The following is a 19939-nucleotide window of genomic DNA, read 5'->3' as shown; positions in this document are numbered from 1 at the left end:
TTCCCGGGTCCGAGGTGCAGTATGAAAGGTGTTTCTGAGCTGGGACGCTCCGAGCCCCGGCAAAAACTCAGCTTGAAAAACCCGGGATATTGCCGGGGCGGCAGTATGAAAACGGTATTAGTGATAATACAGTTTGATGCTCCTTGGAACAGTAGCACAGCCATGGTATGCCAATTCAAGATTAGGGATGCAATGAAGCCAATGATGTGGTACATTCAGGACTGAGGAACACATCTTTAATAATCAGAGTCAATAGCAAAATAAGCTGGTATCTGTGTTGCAAATAAGACAAGTTAGAGACAAAGATAGTTCACTGCCAAACAATAATCAATGTAGCAAGGGAAGTAGACGTAGTATTAGCTAAATTGAAGCAGTTCTAGACAACAGGGATTTAGAGAGTGGTAGTCAATGGGAAATTACAGAGGGTGAGTAGTAGGCTAGAGAGAGGGGAAGATATTCTCCTTTCTCAACTACCCGTCTTCCCTGCATACAGATAAAAACATACTTAGCATTAAAGTCCTACCTTGTGGCAAGAATAGTTAAATAAAATATTCGGAGTTTGGTGGAGATTAGTGGACTATAAATAATATGTTTAATTATATAAGTTTACAGACCATCGTGAAGTATTCGGAAGATTATCAAACTAATAAGGAAGTCATTCAGTGATTACCAAGCTCCTGAAATTATCAGTTAAAGAAGTCTGTTGATGATAGGAAAATTATATGTTCATTACTTTATTGTCAGCAAGTTTTGATGGATGACTTTGAGTTAATTTACTTATGGCTTTCTCTCATCCATTCCATCTTGGGTCATCTCTTTCACCATGTACACAAGGGAATAATTTGTGACTATGACAGGGCCATCAAAATACTTACTCCGTTCCTGATCTTGCTCAGTAACTTGCACTTCTTCATGAAAATATTGTACATTGCTAATAAATATCTAATTAGAATTGTGGATTTATATAGAACATATTAAAGCAAAATAAAAACAGAATAAAATCTTTCACCTTCTACTTTACAATTACTTGGTTTATTATAAGTATAATTATTTGTTATATTTTCTATCCTAAAAGTGTTTTGCGCAACATAACTGGAAAGAGAGGAATTGTTGTCAGTCGCTCTACATATCCAACAGTTGGGCAGTGGATAGGACATTGGCTTGGAGATAACACGGCTGCCTGGAACCAGATTGATAAATCTATTATTGGTAAGCAACTTTTTAAAATATGTGTAAAATAATCTTTGCTGAGTTATTTGTGTCTTATTGTATAAGTAATAATGCAGCTTTGTCTGTTGGAATATTAGCATCTATGAGTTATAAATCCCTGACGGTGCACATGTAAGCCACACTCCTGATTTTTGTTTTCCTTAATGACTAAATGTTAGAAATTGCACTGCCTCATATGTAATTAAGACGTATAGGCATTTATTTAGCATAAGTCACACTAGACATGTGTCTAAGAGCAGTACAGACTGGGAGTCTTCTCCCTGCACTAAGTATATGTCAAGTTGTATTATCTCAAAGAAAATTAACTTAAGGATTGAGGAAAAATCTAGATTTAAATGATGTGGGGACATCCTAAATTTTGGGGGAAGGTTTTAATGAGGAACTCAACTTAACTGGAGAGGGAAGGAATAATGCAGGCTCTTAATACTACCTGATTATTTGTGATAGGAATTGTCTGGGCTAAAAGAGTTACATGTAGGAGATGGGGTACAGGGTTAAGACACCAAAGGTTGTATGCCACATGCTCTGTAAATAAGAGATATCTAACCCATGACTAGCTCTTAATGAACCACAAAGGCATGCTGACAGTTGTACACAGTCACAGGTTACCTAAGCTTTGGATAGTTGTCATATTTTGTATTGTTTAACTGGTAAAAAAATCAATGTTCATCATCATCATCATCATCATTTATTTATATAGCGCCAACATATTCCGTAGCGCTTTACAATTGGGGACAAATATAGTAAACTAATAAACAAACTGGGTAATACAGACAAAGAGGTGAGAAGGCCCTGCTCGCAAGTTTACAATCTATTGGACAATGGGAGTTTGACACATGAGGTTAAGTCTACATTTGCAGTCGACCCAGCCAGACTGCAAAGGTAAAAGTGACTCATAAGCTAAATGATCCTGTCACACAACAATGTTGGTCAAGGGGTAGTTGTATAGAGGGTGGTAATAGGGTAATGTAGTGAGGTTAAGAGTGTGGTTGAGGAATATTATAAGCTTGTCTGAAGAGGTGAGTTTTCAGAGAACTCTTAAAAGCTTGTAGACCAGAGGAGAGTCTTAATGTGCGAGGGAGAGAATTCCATAGAGTGGGTGCAGCCCAAAAAAAGTCCTGTAACCGGGAATGGGAGGATGTAATGAGGGTGGATGAGAGACGCAGAACGGAGTTGCCGAGTTGGGAGATATTTTGAGACAAGAGAGGAGATGTATGTTGGTGCAGCTTTGTTGATGGCCTTGTAGGTTAGTAAAAGTATTTTATATTGGATTCGGTAGAAAACAGGAAACCAGTGCAGAGACATACAGAGTGATTCAACAGAGGAATAATGTTGCAACTGCATCATGTTAAATGACACAACAGTATACAGTTTAAACAATATTTGCTTATTTTCTCTAAAATAAATGTATCCTTATTTTACAGGTATGATGGAGTTTAGTCTGTTTGGAATGGCATATGTAAGCAAACATTTTTTATTTCTTTCACTTATACACAGCTTTATTGTAAACAGCGTTGACTAATACATGCATTGTGTTAATTTGTGCAGACTGGTGCAGACATTTGTGGCTTCTTCGGGGACACTACATATGAACTTTGTGCTCGCTGGATGGAGCTGGGAGCATTCTACCCTTATGCTAGGAATCACAATGGAAAAGGCTACATTGTATGTTGCTTCAGCATGGACAACTTGTAATAAAAGACCCAAATAGAATAGTGATGTAGCACTAAAGAGTAACTTTCTAACGATAAGTTCAAAAGTGCATTTCATGTTATTCTAATCACTGAAAGGGATAGTAATATCAACATTTTGTAAAATTTAGATTAATGTGCTAATATGTTTGTAATTAGGGTCTATTGAGTAAGTGCTGTAGACACAACTTAATTATTAGTTAACTATTGAAATTTATTTTGTCATTTTTATTACCTTATTCTTAACATCTCTGTATAATTTCACTGTGCTTCAAACAATAGATGCATTATCTGGATTATCACTAATTATCTGATAATCTCTCAGTAGCCTTGGAACTGAAGCCCAAGTGGATGCAGAAAAATACTACCCAGTGATTTTAAGGCTCTTCTAGAGACACAGTGGGCAATCACACTATGATTACAAATCAATAACACAGATGGAAAAACATTACTTTGATATTGTATTATTGCAATATTGGTATTGGTATCACAGGATGATACCATTTATATTTAACATGTCCTTTATTTATTTGGCGTAAGCAATATAATAATGTTATAACAGCCAGATGAAGTCCATTTGGTATAGGTGTATCACCCTTAAAAGACTCTGGTCCAGATATTATCAGGGGGTAAATGTATCAAGCTGAGAGTTTTCCAGCGGGTTTGAAAAGTGGAGATGTTGCCTATAGCAACCAATCAGATTCTAGCGGTCATTTTGTAGAATGTACTAAATAAATGATAGATAGAATATGATTAGTTTTTCAAACCCGCCGAAAAACTCTCAGCTTGATACATTTACCCCCAAATTGACTATTGAAAACCCCAGGCCTGACTATTCCCAAAGTTACTGCACCAAGCATATTTGGCACAATTCGGATATTTACTGATAATTAACATGATTATTTTTATTACGCTCCTTACAAGATTTTATTATATGACTTTAAATTACATATATTAATGCACTTACATTTCTATTTCTTCAGAGACAAGATCCTGTTAGTTTTGATGAAAACTTTAAAACCCTTTCTAGAAATGTTATAAACATCAGATACAAACTTTTGCCATATCTTTACACCTTGATGTTTGAAGCTCACACATTGGGAACCACTGTTGTGCGCCCCTTGTTACACGAGTAAGTGCTTGTGTTTTTACTTTATAATGTTTTTACTGTTAATTCTATTTTTAATATTCAATTTCTTATGTTTAGTTAATTAATTAATTTGCCTTATGATTGGGTTAACAGTTAACTAACAGTGGTTGTCTATCAATCAGATTTACTGGCTGACTAAAAATGATCCAATTGAATTTTCAAAGAAAAGGTCATTAGATTGGCTTTATTTGGAAAAGTGATGGGGATATGGGAAAAACAGATAAGAATACTTATATTATATGGTACATTTAAAGGTAAAGAGTAATAAAATATATAAGAGTTAATCATGGGTGTCAGTATATCACCAATGTGCCTTGTAAGTGGTGCTATAGCTTTGAGAGACCTAGCAAATTCCGTTGCACTTTATAATTGGGAACAAACAGTAATAAAAGAATACTGGGTAATACATACAGATGGAGAGGTAAGAGGGTCCTGCCCAATAAGTCACTTTTTTGTGGCTACAGATTTCTAGAGTACTTCTGGGGGTGAGAATAAATAAAAAAACATCTGTGCAACATGTGTTATTACTGACTATTTACTTACTATTATTTTAAGCTTGGTTCTATTTTAGTGAGTATTTTCATAGTACTTTAACATGAAAAAATAAAATACTAAATACTGATACTAAATAATACATAAATACATACTAATACTTTGCATGTTTGAGGATACGCTCTCTTTAAGTGCTAATCATATAGGGCCTGATTCATTAAGAAAAGTAAGGCAAAAAAAAATGAGTAAGTTTTCTCCTGGACAGAACCATGTTACAATGCAAGGGGTGCATATTAGTTTATTATTGTGCACACAAGATGAATATTGTTTGTTTATTCATGTAGGACACAAATACTTGACAGCTCATTTGTACACTGAAATTTAAAATTGATCTAGGACATGCCCTACTCCAATTATTAATCTTTCCTCACATTTCAAATTTACCCCCTCCCCCTTCAAAACAACATGGTAATGCCAAGGTTCAAAGTTACTCAATTTTTTTGCTGTACGTTCTTTAATGAATCATTACAATAACATTTCAATTATTGCCTATTGCCTTTTAAGACTACCTATATTTACCCATATTAGTACATTAATATAATAAACTATTTTTTTATTATGTTACCAGATTTATCTCTGATAAAGTAACATGGGATATCTACAAACAGTTCCTTTGGGGTCCAGCACTTCTGATCAGTCCAGTTCTTGAGGACGTGAGTAAATTTAGATTCACAGTGTAATTTTACATAATTATGCTTTACTCTAAAAACGTGAGGCTGATGTACATTAGAGGAAATAATGTAACAATGACAGATAAAAGCAAAATAGACTAACCACTTTAACCAATGATCATGTTTGATGTTTTTTTTTTTTAATTAGGTGCAGATAGTACATTATAATTAGAACATTACCAAGAAATGAAATGGTGTATAAACTAGAAAGGAAATATGCAACATAGACATTACAGCTAAAGCTGAAACAAATATATTGCTGTGTGCTAGAAGATGGTGTAGTGTTCTGTCTTGTGTTTCCTTCAATGTTACAATAGCTCATCAAGATACTTCAGAAGTTGTTCGCTGCACACTGTCATTTTCTATAAAAACTGTGTTATCCTCTCAGCAAGATTAGAGAATGTAGCAGAACTGAGTTAATATACCCATGTATCCTATTCACATCTATAAACAGACGTCTGTAGACAGCTTTGCATACAGGTTCTAGTTTTAGTACTATGTTAGGATAATGGAATAACTTGGTATGAAAGGAGAAAGCTCAAAGGTAAATTGACAGTGAAATTGCACGTCTTTGCTTTCTCCCATTTAAAGAAAAATTCCTCAAACTGTTAGTTGCAACAAAACTCCTGGTATATTATATTTCTGGCATTTTTGTATAGAATTCACTCGTGCGGTTGCCAATAAGTGCCAGCGTTCATGTGGTAGTCAAGTAGTTAAGTGATAATAACAAAGAAGCATCTGACACATGTACACAGTGCTTTTGGTCCTTGTACAATAATTGTGTGGATGCAGTATAGGGAGACATTGTTAATTTATCTTGTCCCACTCTAAGGCCACTGTGGATGAGAATGAGGCTCAAGAGGAGGATGAGGATGAAGATAATGGGCCTGGTTCATTAGTGATCTTATCTGCCGTTTTTTGCTTATCTTAAGCAAATCCACTCTGTACATGCTCAGAAAAAACTCTGCTTAGAAGCCAGGCAAAATGGAACATTGTATCATTCTATCCACCAGCCAGACTGGATTTAATCGCTATATATCCTATCGACCAGACTTATTTCTAAAGCGGTGGCCACACATTTTTCCCGGACGATAGATGCGAGTTCTTTCAGAGGTAGTCACCTAAGAAACTAACCCCGGTCCGTTTGACACTGTGGCCCTGTTCTTGTTGGAATTAGGAACTGCATTTATGGGCTTATTCTAGCCAGAGTAAGATATATACTGTAAGCCACAAGCAACAAAGTTAAACTTGTAATTGTAAATGTATTAACGGTTATAAGGGGATCCTGTAACCATATTTGTTTTTATCCATTTATATCCAGTGCACTGGAACTATGTTGTACAATTAAATGTGCCATACAAACGTCTTACTGGCAAACTTGCATTTCATCTTATGGGAAAGGGTATGCTAAAGGCATACAAAACATATATTTTATCCTTCAATATCCATATCACTGCGCCAGGGATTAATTTTGATTTTCAGAAAAGGGAGATAAGAAGCAAAATCCACTGTGTAAATGAAGAATTTCTTAAGTTAAGATGAAAATCTGTCTTAACTTTACTCTTATCTCCCCGTTTCTTCTTAAAAATAAGCATCTTAACTTTTGCACAAGATAAGATCACTAATGAATCAGGCCCAATATCATTTCATTTGTCAAATGCAAGTCAGGTCTAGTAGTGTGAGCACAGTGCAGAGACCTTGATTTGTTGTGTGAAAATCCTTAGTTCATCTTATTGGAAGCTTACGATATAAATAATGCTATTTTGAAGTAAGTATACAATACCTTTTTCACACTTTATTACCCACATTACATGCTGCTTTTCTATTTTATTTAAGAAACAAAGATCAGTGGATGCATATATACCAAATACTCGTTGGTATGACTATCACACGGTAAGATTTTTAAGTTGACTCATTCAGGATCTAAGTGTATGTTTAAGTAAATGTTCCTAAATGATAACTTTTTGTATGAACATAGAATATTTAAAAGTATCTAATATACCAGTGTTTAAATGTAGCTGATGTTATTGTCCCTTCCTTTATAAAACAAATGCAAATGTTATAATGCAGAAAACACTTCAGGGGCAAACGCAAGATTTGTAGAGGGGGATTTCCACACCATGCTGCCAGTGGGCGTGACCAGCATGCATGGGGGTGTAGCTATAATTTAAGACAGTGCCTGGCTGCTCTCCAACTCTTCCTATCCCCATAATATACATGGGTAATGCTGCGTGCACTACCGTTAGGTGCACGCAGCTCTCCCTTTTCAAGCAGAGCCATGTGAAGCGGGGGCAGGGTCCAGCCACCTCAATTATACAGTGCCCCAGGCTTGGAGGGGGTTTCCAGGCACTAGGAACCCCCTCCCTCTTGGTTTGCTTATGCACTTAATATACATATAGATAATGATGGTATTAGTCTATTAAGACCTCCCCAGAACTGAAAGACAGCAAAGTGTTACTAACCGGTGTTATGTCCAGATCATGTTAGTCAGGATAGGGTTGCATGTAACAAAGACACACCCATGATGTGTGGTGGGGAATGTAGGCAAGTGGGAAGCCACAGACTTACAGTTAGATAGTGGAAAGAGCAGGATACCCGTCAGCACAGAGTAGTGATGTGTGTCTACTTTTAAACATATGCAGGGATATTATGTATTTTAAAACATCACAATATGACACAAAGCTCAAACATCTAACTGATTTACAGTATAATCTCCCTTTAAATCTTTATTTGTATTCTATTGCAGGGGAATGTAGTTACTGAAAGAGGTAAATGGGTGAATTTAGCGGCTCCCCTTGAGTACATTAATCTTCATGTTAGAGGTGGACATATCATACCCTGGCAGGAGTCAGCAAATAACACTTTTTACAGGTAAGTACAAAACATGTACATAAATTACTAATTTCAGTATGTTAAAGAGATATATATCGCACCAGGTAGACAAATCCTCTTTTCACCATAAACATCCCATTTATATGATGATATAGTCAATCTGTGTTGATATGGTTTTGAGGACAGGTGCACCCACACATTGTATCAACTTTTAATTTGTGAAAGAGAGAGAAGAATTGTGATAAAGGGGCACTCTTGTCTAAATTAAAATTTATAAATCGTTATTAATGTACATTAAAAAGATGTCCCTATATAAGGAACACTTCATGTTAATAAATACAATAGAAGAATAGCGAAATATTTAAAAGATGAAAGCAATTGTGTAATGATTGTGATAGTAACTGCTAAAAAGGTAGTTAACCACTACCCAAGTACGTCGCTACTTATTGTATGGGAAAGATAATTTAGATTCTGATAAACATATATAATATTCCCACACTGCCTGCTATATATAATGTAATGGATTCACTGATTGAACTACCAATTCATATAGACAATGAAATGTCAGTTTTATAATAACAGCTCCTTACTGAGTTCTTCCTAATTGGTATGAATAAACAAACTTTGTTTGTGTATGGTAACTCAATTGCACTGATTCAGCCACACTATCCTAGCTATACATAAAGGTGTTGCTAATAACGCTTTGTACTTGGTATTACAGACTCAATAGTTTGCTGTTATATAGCGATTATCTTAATAGAATAAGCGATTATGCTAATAGGATAAGCGTTAAGACTTAGCAGGGTGGCTGAATCTAATGAAGTCAATATCTATATAAGTAAGCAGGAGAGCGGCGCGCTATACTGCCAACGTGCGTTTCGCTATCTGTCTTTCTCAAGGCAGTGTGGGGATATTATATAAGTTTATCAGAATCTAAATTATCTTTCCCATACAATAAGTAGCGACGTGCTTGGGTAGTGGCTAACTACCTTTTTAGCAGTTACTATCACAATCATTACACAATTGCTTTCATCTTCTAAATATTTCGCTATTCTTCTATTGTATTTACTAACATGAAGTGTTCCTTATATAGGGACATCTTTTTAATGTACATTAATAAAGATTTATAAATTTTAATTTAGACAAGAGTGTCCCTTTATGCCAATTCTTCTCTCTTTCACAAATTAAAAATTTATTTCAGTATGTGTCTTATCTGAAGTTCCTTACACAGCATAATATTATTAAACCTATTTGAATGTTAAAAATGTACATTTTATAGTTACCAGTAATTTTTGTGAATGAATCGGTAGAGTAACCCCTGATCTCAGTGTCGATAATGACTTCACAGGACCGGTGCGGTTTCAGATAATTTATAAAATGGGTATCATGCCTTGTTCCCCAAATTGTAAGCTAACCCAAGTGCTAGATAATCTGGGCTGGTTTTCACTATAACAGGAAGACCACAGAAGTTAGGTACCCCTGCAATTTCAAAAATCAACCTTAAACTTCATGGGTTTGTAGCATATAAAAATCAGCATGTTTTCCCCTTCCTAATATGTTCCAGCCCTGTGGTGTGAAAAGCACTGAGCCTCTTTGTGGTACCACTGGGCCTTAGGAATGGGGCTGGGACACCTAAAGTTGTAACTTTGACACCCCAGTCTTCTAAGTATAATGAATAGGAATCCTTAATTGCATTGTACATTATACCAAAAAATGTACAGACTCCCCAAACACCACACAGATAGGGCCCTGAAGTGCTAACCACTGTGGCACCGTGATGCCCATACTTATTTTCTTAATATATAAATGACAATCTACAGGAGGATCTAGTTTGTATCATTGTTTACCATTGGTTTTTAGCTTTATGTATGTCAAGGGGCTTTTAAGAAAAAAAAAGGGGGGAGATGTGGCAAAACTATTGAATCCAAAAACTTTATCAATAATTGTGGCCCAGTTCAATCACATTAGTGACAATGCCCGGAACTTTGATCTTATTATCAATAAGAAATACAAGGTTAAAGTGTATAGAATGTAGAGTATGATATCCATTTAATATGAGCTTGTTGTATTTGCAGCCGTAAGAAATTTATGGGACTTCTGGTTGCCCTGGATGATGAAGGCAAAGCTCATGGCAATCTTTTCTGGGATGATGGAGAAAGTATAGGTGGGTTAAACAACTTAAAATAAAATAAAATTAGAAAATATGTATTTAAATACTAAGTAAACATAAGTAAGGTTTTAACATTTTTTTTCACTCAACTGTATGAGTTGCAACAGCAGGGGTCTGATTCATTAAGGAAAGTTAAGCAACAGTAAGTAAGTAAGGCAAAACCATGTTGCATTGAAGTAAGAGGCAAACATTTAAATTGTGATGGCAGATTTATAGTTGGGGTAGGGCATGTCCTAGATCAACTTTGAATTTCACTGTACAAATAAGCTATCAAATATTTGTGTGCTACATTAAAAAACAGCCAGTATTTTCCTTTTGTGCAAAACAGAAAACTCGTTTGTACCCCTTGCTTTGTAACATGGTTTTGTCCAGGAGACTGAAATAAGATACCTCTTCATTTAAGATCCTTAATGAATCAGGCCCCAGGTTATTGTGAAGTTAAGCAAATCATAGCCAAGGGCCTGATTCATTAAGGATCTTAAATGAAGAGGTATCTTATTTCAGTCTCCTAGACAAAACCATGGTACAATGCAAGGGGTGCAAATTAGTATTCTGTTTTGCACATAAGTTAAATACTGACTGTTGTTTCATGTAGCACACAAATACTTGATAGCTTATTTGTACACTGAAATTTAAAGTTGATATGTGTGTGCTACATGAAAAACAGGCAGTATTTAACTTATGTGCAAAACAAAAAACTAGTTTGCACCCCTTGCATTGTAACATGGTTTTGTCCAGGAGACTGAAATAAGATACGTCTTCATTTAAGATCCTTAATGAATCAGGCCCCAAATGAGGTAAAGCAAAGGCAAGATCTATAATATGTGCCAACATTACTACTAATAATTTCTTTTGCAGATTCAATAGAAAAGCAGAATTACTTCCTGGGAACATTCAGTGCTGATAAGGTATGTACTGTTCATATTGCTAGAAAATAATTTCTTACTTCAGTACAATTTTTAGCAGAAAAGTAATTTTTTCTGCTCTAGTTATAGATCTATTAACCAGAATTATTGGGGCTATATAAATAATGTTCCTGTAATTTGGAGCAAATAATCATAAAATTTACGAAAACACATTTAAATAGTTCACCAATTGTTTAAAAGAATTTCATCATAGTAATTATAATACTTTATTTATGACAAAGTAACAAAATGCAGCAATAGATTACTTTTATACTTTCAGTATTCTGTAACTTTCTGCATAATGTTGTAAAGAGATCCTATTCCTGAAATGCATTTACAAACGTTTATTCAACAAATTGTATGGCAAACACAAAATCTTTCCCTAGCAAACATATAGTGCAATATAGAATTAGAGACCTTTCCTTCTAAGATTTGAAGACAAGTTATTATCAATTGAATTGAATAACTCTTTCGATCTACACATTGACATTTGTGTCATTTAATCGCTTATCATCATTGTCAAATTTATCCTGCCAGAGCTTCTCATATAATGGGAGGAGGGGAATAAGAGTGAGGTATTCATGTAGTGGAGGTTAGAAAAATAAATAATGCTTTTATGATCAGTGGTCCTTTAATCCGTCAGTGTATTGTCATAAGCAACATTGCTAAGGACTAGGGGCCTGATTCCCTAAGAATCTTAACTTAAGAAACTTCTTATTTAAGTCTCCTGGACAAAACCATGTACAATGCAAGGGGTGCAAATTAGTATTCTGTTTTGCACATAAGTTAAATACTGACTGTTTTTTCATGTAGCACACAAATATCAACTTTAAATTTCAGTGTACAAATAAGCTATCAAGTATTTGTGTGCTACATGAAAAAACAAGTCAGTATTTAACTTATGTGCAAAACAGAATACTAATTTGCACCCCTTGCATTGTACATGGTTTTGTAAAGGGACACTTAAATAAGAAGTTTCTTAAGTTAAGATCCTTAATGAATCAGGCCCCAGGACTGCTATGTGTCTTTTACAAAACATTGTACAGATGCTGAAGATGGCATGCTTAAATTATGTTGTTGCACTAATTCTTATCAGCTGGGAGGCTTTTCCGTGATCTTGTAACTTTTTCTGTAATAACAAATAAATATCCTTTAAAAAGTTTGTACGAACCTGGCACACTCCATAATAACCCTACGTAGTTGTGGCATATAAGTGAACTGCACTAACAGTGCTTTATCATGTCTTTTTTTTTTTTATTAAACACTATACTATATATTTATAACCCACTCCTGCCCACACAAATTAAAAACATTGCAATATAGACATTCATAGTTATCCACATGATGGAAAGCAAAGGTATTCAAATTATCCAAACATGAGCCTCGTATAGTGGGCATATTGTTTGGCAGGTTTGCTTTTAGTTCAACAAAAATAGGTCACAATATTTATTTAATTGTGACAACAGCACTACAGACACATCATCATCATCACAATTTACTTATATAGCACCACTGATTCCGTAGCACTGTACAGAGAACTCATTCACATCAGTCCCAGCCCCATTGGAGCTTACAATCTAAATTCCCTAACATGCACACACATACATACAGACAGACAGAGAGGGAGAGACTTGGGTCAATTTTGATAGCAGCCAATTAACCTACTTGTATGTTTTTGGAGCGTGGGAGGAAACCGGAGCACCCGGAGGAAAACCCACGCAAACACAGGGAGAACATACAAACTCCACACAGATAAGGTCATGGTCAGGAATTTAACTCATGACCACAGTGCTGTGAGGCAGAAGTGCTAACCACTTAGCCACCGTGCTGCCCCAGCTCATAACACTTATATTGGTCTAGCCCCATTGCATCCATCCCCATAATCATGAAACTAGAGAAGACACACACCACTCCCTTTTTATTGGCCCTAACAAATCCTTACTCTCACCACCTTTTTGTTTCGCCCATGACCCTGCTTCCCACACAGGGGTGTCATTTCTCTGTGGCCGCTGAGTTAGATAAGCGACATATTGCCCACCATAGGGCCACTGTCCGCACACCTCAAAGTAACAGACATCTCCCTCACTGGGTACGGGATGGTGGGAGTTGTTATAACTCACTGACCAACAAAAAAAAACAGACTCCTTCGGTCAGAGGTGCCTACTTAAAATATCAATAAAGTTTTTTTGTGTTTTTCAATGTGTACTCTGTATGTTTAAAAAACTGTATTGAATACTTAATTTATATCTTCCCTCCCTAACCAAATGTTTCCACAGAATATTGTAACAAACACAATATCTATGAATAATTACCTATCTCAGTCAAATCCTCTACATCTTGGACATGTTTACATTTGGGGCCCTGGAACAAATGCAAAAAGTGTTTCAGTTACGTATAATGGTAGCACAGATGTGATTACTCATTTTACAGCAGTTAATGAGGTAAGTAAAGAGCAAGACCTTTAGAATAACATGAATAGTTAAATATTAGTACAATTAATAATAACATTAGTCAATAGGAGGTTAAAAAAATAATTTATAGAAGATACAGGCCCTCATACATAGAAACAATGCTAGAACAGAACTGACATTTGGGGAGGGGATGCAAGATAATTTAACATCCTGGGGGGGGCTTAGTCCTGCCTTCAGATTATTTATTTTGCCAGCTTATTTCTAGAGCTTGTGCTTGCAGCTGTAGTTGTTAATGACAGATCTTTTATTTTATTGCCCCACTGCCAGCTTATTACTACAAATAAAAATAGAGCCAGCCACTTTTTGTCAATGGCTGCCCCCTGCGCTACCAACAAAAACAAATAGGACAACTGCCCCAGTCAAACTAAATGACACTGGGATCTGCCGTAACAACTATCAAAAAGCTACCAAATTTCTCCCGCCAATGTGAAGCCAAACTGTTCTAACTGACTGCTACAGCACAAAAATGATAAAATTATTGAAAACTACTGTAGCCATAGAACTTGGTTCTATTAAGAAAACTATGCAGTCTCTCTTCTTCACAATTGATCATCATTGGAGAGGGGGCATGACTGTTTGAGGCATGAGACATATGCTATACATATGGCTGTATGTATGTATAGATCTGGAACTTTGATGGGCTCTTTACTAAGGTTGAGCGTGGAGCTGTATACAATGAGCATTGTACTGTGGTGGGCATGAGACTGACAAGAATGATAAGCTGGGTGTGTATATTGTAGGATGTATATGGTGGGCAGTGGACTGTGTTGATTATGAGAGTGACAAGACTAACAACCTGGGGGTGTATATTTTAGGATGTATCAGGTGGGCAATGGACTGTGGTGTGCATGAAACTACAAGAGTAATAAACTGGGTATATGTATTTTAATACATAGGTAGTGGGTTGGCCATGAGTCTGACAAGACTCATAAGCTGCATGTATATAATGTATTATTTATATGGTGGGCATTAGCCTGTGGTGGCCATGAGACTGATAAGTTAGGCATATGACTGTATATGATGGGCATGGGACTGTGGTGAGTAGAAGTTTGATATGTTGGGTGCAGTTTGAGTTTAGTTGAGATAGTTTTATGTACAGTTCTAACTATAATGGGCCCTAATCATGATGCATGGCCCTGTTAATGATTTTACTATTCATTATATTTGATTATTTATTAGTGATACAGCTCACTATTGCATTCAGTGTATTAGTGAATCCAAGCTTTGTACAGTGGTGATAGTTGTGGCTATTAGTGAAGGTAGAATTGCAACTGCTGGTGGTGCACATGCCTGGAATCTGTGTGCCACAGTGTTTGAAAAGTCCAAGTGAATTTTTAGAGCTTGTGTGAACACACTTCTCATGGCCATCATAGCTATAGCAATTATGACCCCTTATTTTTTGCAGGTCATTGTTTAGTTAATTACATTCTAACCCCAATTTTAAGTGTGCAGCTACATTTGAGAGCGCTGACCATTTCACGTTCAACCTGAACAGATTCATATTATAGCGTCCATTTAGTGCAGTCGGACAATCACTACACACATTGCCAGATCACAGTTATTGTCTGATCATATTTTCCATTGGCGCTGACCATTACTGTTAGATCCTGATCAAAATAGGCTATGTAAACTACTGTGTGTCTGATTTAGAAAATGTGCTGAGCTGTCAACCTGCGTCATTCCCCCATCACCCTTTGTCTGAGTTCAGGCCAAGTTCTGTTAACCTCTCTGTAGGTAATGTGGAAAAAATATAGCCTTCTAGACACCATTTTGCTGTATGATATATCCAGTGCCATGTCATGCCACCTAGCCAATTCAGGGAATTTGTAAAATAAAGCCATCGTTTACCATCTACACAGCATATCACAATTCTAAGCCTGTAAAAGCAGTGATGATCTTAGTTGGTTAGAGAGTTACAATGATAGAGCAAGTAAATGTGCATTTAAGTATATTAGCAGTACATACTGGAAAATGTAATACAATTTCTTTTTTTCCAGGTTTTAGAAATCCATCTAACAGACAAGCAGTATAATTTGGAACAACAATTTACAGTTGCATGGCAGATCTAAACCAAACGATTTCCCATTTCTGAAAGTCTTCTCTTGAATAGGATGCCCCGAAAAATGGCATTTCATAACTAATCTCTGCTTTGACAGCTTTTTTTATACTAGACATAATTTTCTATTATCTTCTTTGACAAAATATGTATTGCTTAACTTCCTGTTCCATAGAAAAATATTTTAATAAATGTACTTGACTATAAAGTTCTCGAGTTTTTTTATTTGTTGTAAGTAAGTACAGTTTGTATATAGCATGTGTAGCATCAGAAAAACATTTCTACATTTTCAGCTCATGAAAACAGTTCATTTGCTTCATATACTATGTAACTGTAGCTCATTAGAGATACCAAAAATATCTGATCTATTACCACTAAATCCCGTTAGATCTTGAGGTCTACAGTCCTCCTATATGTTCCAAGAAAAACATTAGTTTATTTGCAATTAAAGTATATTTAAAATAGTTGTATTCTTATTAGCATTATATTTATGTGTACCATAAACCCTATCAATGACTAATACATGCTGGGCAGTGATACAGAGGATTTCACTCTGAAGCGTTACTAATTAATGCTATCTTTCATGCTATAATTCACTAGTAACCTGATGTCCTGCCTACTAACAATTTTCACATAGACCATAAGGCATTGGTTTCATGTTAGAACTTTTTCAGTCTTCCTTGGTATTGCTAAGTTCACAATATAAAACAAAAAAGAAAAACTATACATGGCACTAAAAAATCTATAACGCCCTATTTTACCTCCAGATGCTGTTGTATTGGGGATAGTGTCACTCTCACTATTTGATAAAAACCACATATAAAGAAAATATACAGCGCAGAAGGGAGGGCACACACAGTGTGGAGTGGTATAAATAAAACAGTATAATATTTGTAATGGTAAGAATAAAGATATATGAGGTATCCAAGGGAATTACAAATATCAATATTTATTTCTCAATCTCAAATAAAATATTAAACATACAAACATATTAAAACATGAACACATATATGTCCCAGCATGAAGCTATTGAGCAGGAGGGTGGAGGCCTCAAGCACATATCTGCTTACAACACTGCTATTTCATTTTGCAGCAATATTCGGTCATCCTCAGTGATCCTAATGTTTTTCCTTTCTTTTCCCATTTCTAATTTACAATGTTCCGAAAAAAAGGAAGTGACCAAATAAGATGGAAATAGTTACCAAAACCATGGTCACAGTGATATTAGACCACCTAAAGGAAATGGATACGGCTATGGCTGCCCAAGAGGATGCACGTCTACAAAGATTCATGGACAATGAATGCGAGGTCCAGGAATTCTTTATAACCCAAATCATGGGTATGCAAGAGCGTATTTGTCATGGTCGGCTTACTGGAAATAGATCCCTAGGCTCTGCTGAACATAGCTAGGTCCACCCACGGGCGCGTAGTCTAACAAGCAGGTGGTTTTCACCAGGAACCCCTGCAAGGAGGTATGGTCTTAGCGGCACCATACCTGCAGGTCGCGGTCCCGTAAGTGAACAGGAGAACGAGGTGGAGGAGCCAGGTGAAGCGAGTAGAGACGAGGGAACCCACGGGTAGAGGTATAGACATAGGAACAACAATAATATATGCTGATAGTCAGCAGCCAATGAGTCACTAGGAGAATAGGTGCTCTGCAGTATAACAATGAGAGAACAGGAGCTGTCACAATGGTGTATGCAAGAGTAGGTAATAGAGATACTGGAACAGCGGAAGTTCAACACTAGACATAAGCTGAACACACTGGAGAAGCAGAGGTAACTCAGGACAACAGCTGATGAGTCATAGATGTAGTTGCGGCTTTGGGAGGAAGCAGTGAGAGAACAGAGGCTGTCACAATGAACTACACTGGAGATGGTAATAGCGGTACTGGAGCAGCGATAGTTCAACATGGCCAGAGACTGAGGACAGACTGAAGTAGCGGAGGTAACTCGTAGTAACAGCTGATGAGTCACAGGTGTAGTAGCGGCTTTGAGTGGTAGCGATGAGAGAACCGGAGCTGTCACGATAAAGTACACTGGAGATGGTAAGAGAGGTACTGGAGCAGCGATGGTTCAGCACAGGCCATGAACTGAGAGCAGGCTGGAATAGTGGAGGCAATTCGGAATAACAGCTGAATGAATGAAGAGTGTCTGACGCTGGAACATGGCAGTTTCCAGATGAATGGAATGCAGGCAACGAGACAGGTACTTTTTGCAGGACATGGAGCGTTACAGTATTCTCCGTGAGAACCGGGATTATATGATGGGTTGCCGGGATCAACTCCTGCCAAGAATGCAGGGGAATGCACAACCCCCATACCATGTAGAGGCACCTTGCTCCGTGTATAACAGAGGCCAACAAATGTTCCCCCCTAACTCAGGTACTCCAACAAACACCACACATCATCAAACACAAATGGCTACACATAACCTTTACTACCCACCTACTACCCATTATCAATAATATCCAACTACTGTCCATAACCCTGAGTACACAGCAAGTCAACCAAAACAAGACTACCCACATTACCGACAGTTGAAGGTAATGAAATAATATTGTGGACAATTATAATTTTGTTATTGTCTGAGTGTAAGGCAACAATATGTTTATTGTTATTTAAAGTTAAAAAAGTTTTGTGATCTAAGCAAACATTGAAAGAAAGTGTAGACTTTCACTACTGTTTGCGCACGTGGGTGCGTACATTCATGTGTTTTTTTACTATTGTTATATTTTTGCAAATCAGCACTTTATATATGTACATATGAGAAAATATGCATCTGTAGAAAATAAATATTATCTTTACAAATCCCTTGTTTGCTCTACTCAAGGACAGATTGGCGGTGATGATGGCACAAATGAGTTCTGCAGAGGTATTTGTGCGTTCTAGGTCATAACTCGAATAGTCTACAGAAAGCACTGAAAGTTCAGACTCCTGTACATTCCATTCTGGTAGAAACTGATTTTTCTGTATTTCACAAATATTGTGTAAAATACAGCAAGCAGCAACTACATGGGGCATAAGTTTGATGTCAATGTCATTGCGCTTCAATAAACACAGCCAACGTGCTTTTAAGACATTTTCAACCACCATCTGAGCTGAGCTGAGGGTATAGGTGAAGCGAATTTATTCCACAGACAGTTGATGTTGCTGTGTGAAGCCCTTCATCAACCATCGTTGCAAAGGGTAAGCTGCATCCCCGATTATGTGTACGGGGATCTCCACACCATTCACGAACTTTGATTTCTGAAAAGAAATGTAACACCTTAAATTTCAGTAGTGCCTTACAGAGAATATTGGAACATTTAATAGAATCAGTACACCTATTAATCTTTCAATCTATAATGTCTAGCTCCAAATACAAAAAGACGTGAACATGCTACCCAAATGTTGGTTACAGAACAAAATACACCTGCTGGTATATGTTTTAAGTGTATTTTGAAAGCAGGACATCTAGGGCCTGATTCATTAAGGATCTTAAATTAAGAAATATCTTATTTCAGTCTCCTGGACAAAACCATGTTACAATGCAAGGGGTGAAGATTAGCTTTCTGTTTTGCACATAAGTTAAATACTGACTGTTTTTTTAATGCAGCACACAGACTATCCAAGAGATGGATAATTGTGACCATGTGGTGAGATCTAGTTGACTTGAGCAAGAATGCGTGGGAAATTAGCCTGAAAAATATGGTGGAAATGTTTATAGAGGTATACCCCAAGATATTTAATTGTCTGAAGGAGTCAGTTAAATGGGAAGGAGCACTCTAGCAATGATTTGTCAACTGGGGAGATGGAGAAGTTCAGGCCTTCTGTCTTGTCAGTGTTGATCTTCTACGCTGAAAAATTACTATCTCATCCAAGAGAGGAGGAATGGAGGTAGTTAGCAATAGTCATCAGAACATCGTCTGCATAAAGTGCTATTTTGCGAGTAGAGGAACCTACCAGTATGCCCGCTGCTGATTAGCCCAGATCCTGGCAGCCAGGGGCTCAATCATAACCACAAAGATGAGGGGAGAGGGGCCAGCCCTGTCGTGTGCCATTGGAAATGGTAAAGGGGGTTTAAGTCAGGCACTTTCGCCGAGGTTGTAGCCAATGGGGAGCAGTACAGGGCTGAAATTCCAGTCATAAATTAGCCCGAGAACCCCATTTCTCCCAACACTACAACCATAAAAGACCAGAAAATGTGATCAAACATCTTTTCAGTGTTGAG

General features: G+C 36.8%; 2 protein-coding genes across 3 annotated transcripts in view; one reads left to right on the top strand and one right to left on the bottom strand.

Moving 5' to 3' along the window:
• LOC142143417 (maltase-glucoamylase-like) overlaps positions 1-15941 on the top strand; it is a 191734-nt gene extending 175793 nt beyond the window's left edge. The window contains exons 62-72 of the mRNA XM_075201251.1: positions 1076-1209; positions 2655-2689; positions 2779-2895; positions 3905-4053; positions 5192-5276; positions 7131-7187; positions 8041-8165; positions 10202-10290; positions 11155-11204; positions 13478-13642; positions 15670-15941. Of these exons, the coding sequence (XP_075057352.1) occupies positions 1076-1209; positions 2655-2689; positions 2779-2895; positions 3905-4053; positions 5192-5276; positions 7131-7187; positions 8041-8165; positions 10202-10290; positions 11155-11204; positions 13478-13642; positions 15670-15741 (1078 nt within the window). The 3' untranslated portion in view covers positions 15742-15941. The remainder of the gene's footprint in view (positions 1-1075; positions 1210-2654; positions 2690-2778; positions 2896-3904; positions 4054-5191; positions 5277-7130; positions 7188-8040; positions 8166-10201; positions 10291-11154; positions 11205-13477; positions 13643-15669) is intronic.
• Positions 15942-16657: 716 nt separating this feature from the next.
• Positions 16658-19939, bottom strand: part of LOC142143419 (cytochrome P450 2K1-like) — a 30306-nt gene continuing 27024 nt past the window's right edge. Inside the window, exons 11-12 of one of the 2 annotated variants that reach the window (XR_012689522.1) lie at positions 19672-19887; positions 16658-18975 (exon numbers count right to left, since the gene is read on the bottom strand). The gene's annotated coding sequence lies outside the window, so the exon portion shown is untranslated. The remainder of the gene's footprint in view (positions 18976-19671; positions 19888-19939) is intronic. The other variant, XM_075201253.1, reaches the window with a different exon arrangement.

The sequence above is a fragment of the Mixophyes fleayi genome, chromosome 3, assembly GCF_038048845.1.
Source record: "Mixophyes fleayi isolate aMixFle1 chromosome 3, aMixFle1.hap1, whole genome shotgun sequence".
NCBI classification, from domain to species: domain Eukaryota; kingdom Metazoa; phylum Chordata; class Amphibia; order Anura; family Limnodynastidae; genus Mixophyes; species Mixophyes fleayi.
This window is presented reverse-complemented; position numbering and strand designations above follow the sequence as displayed.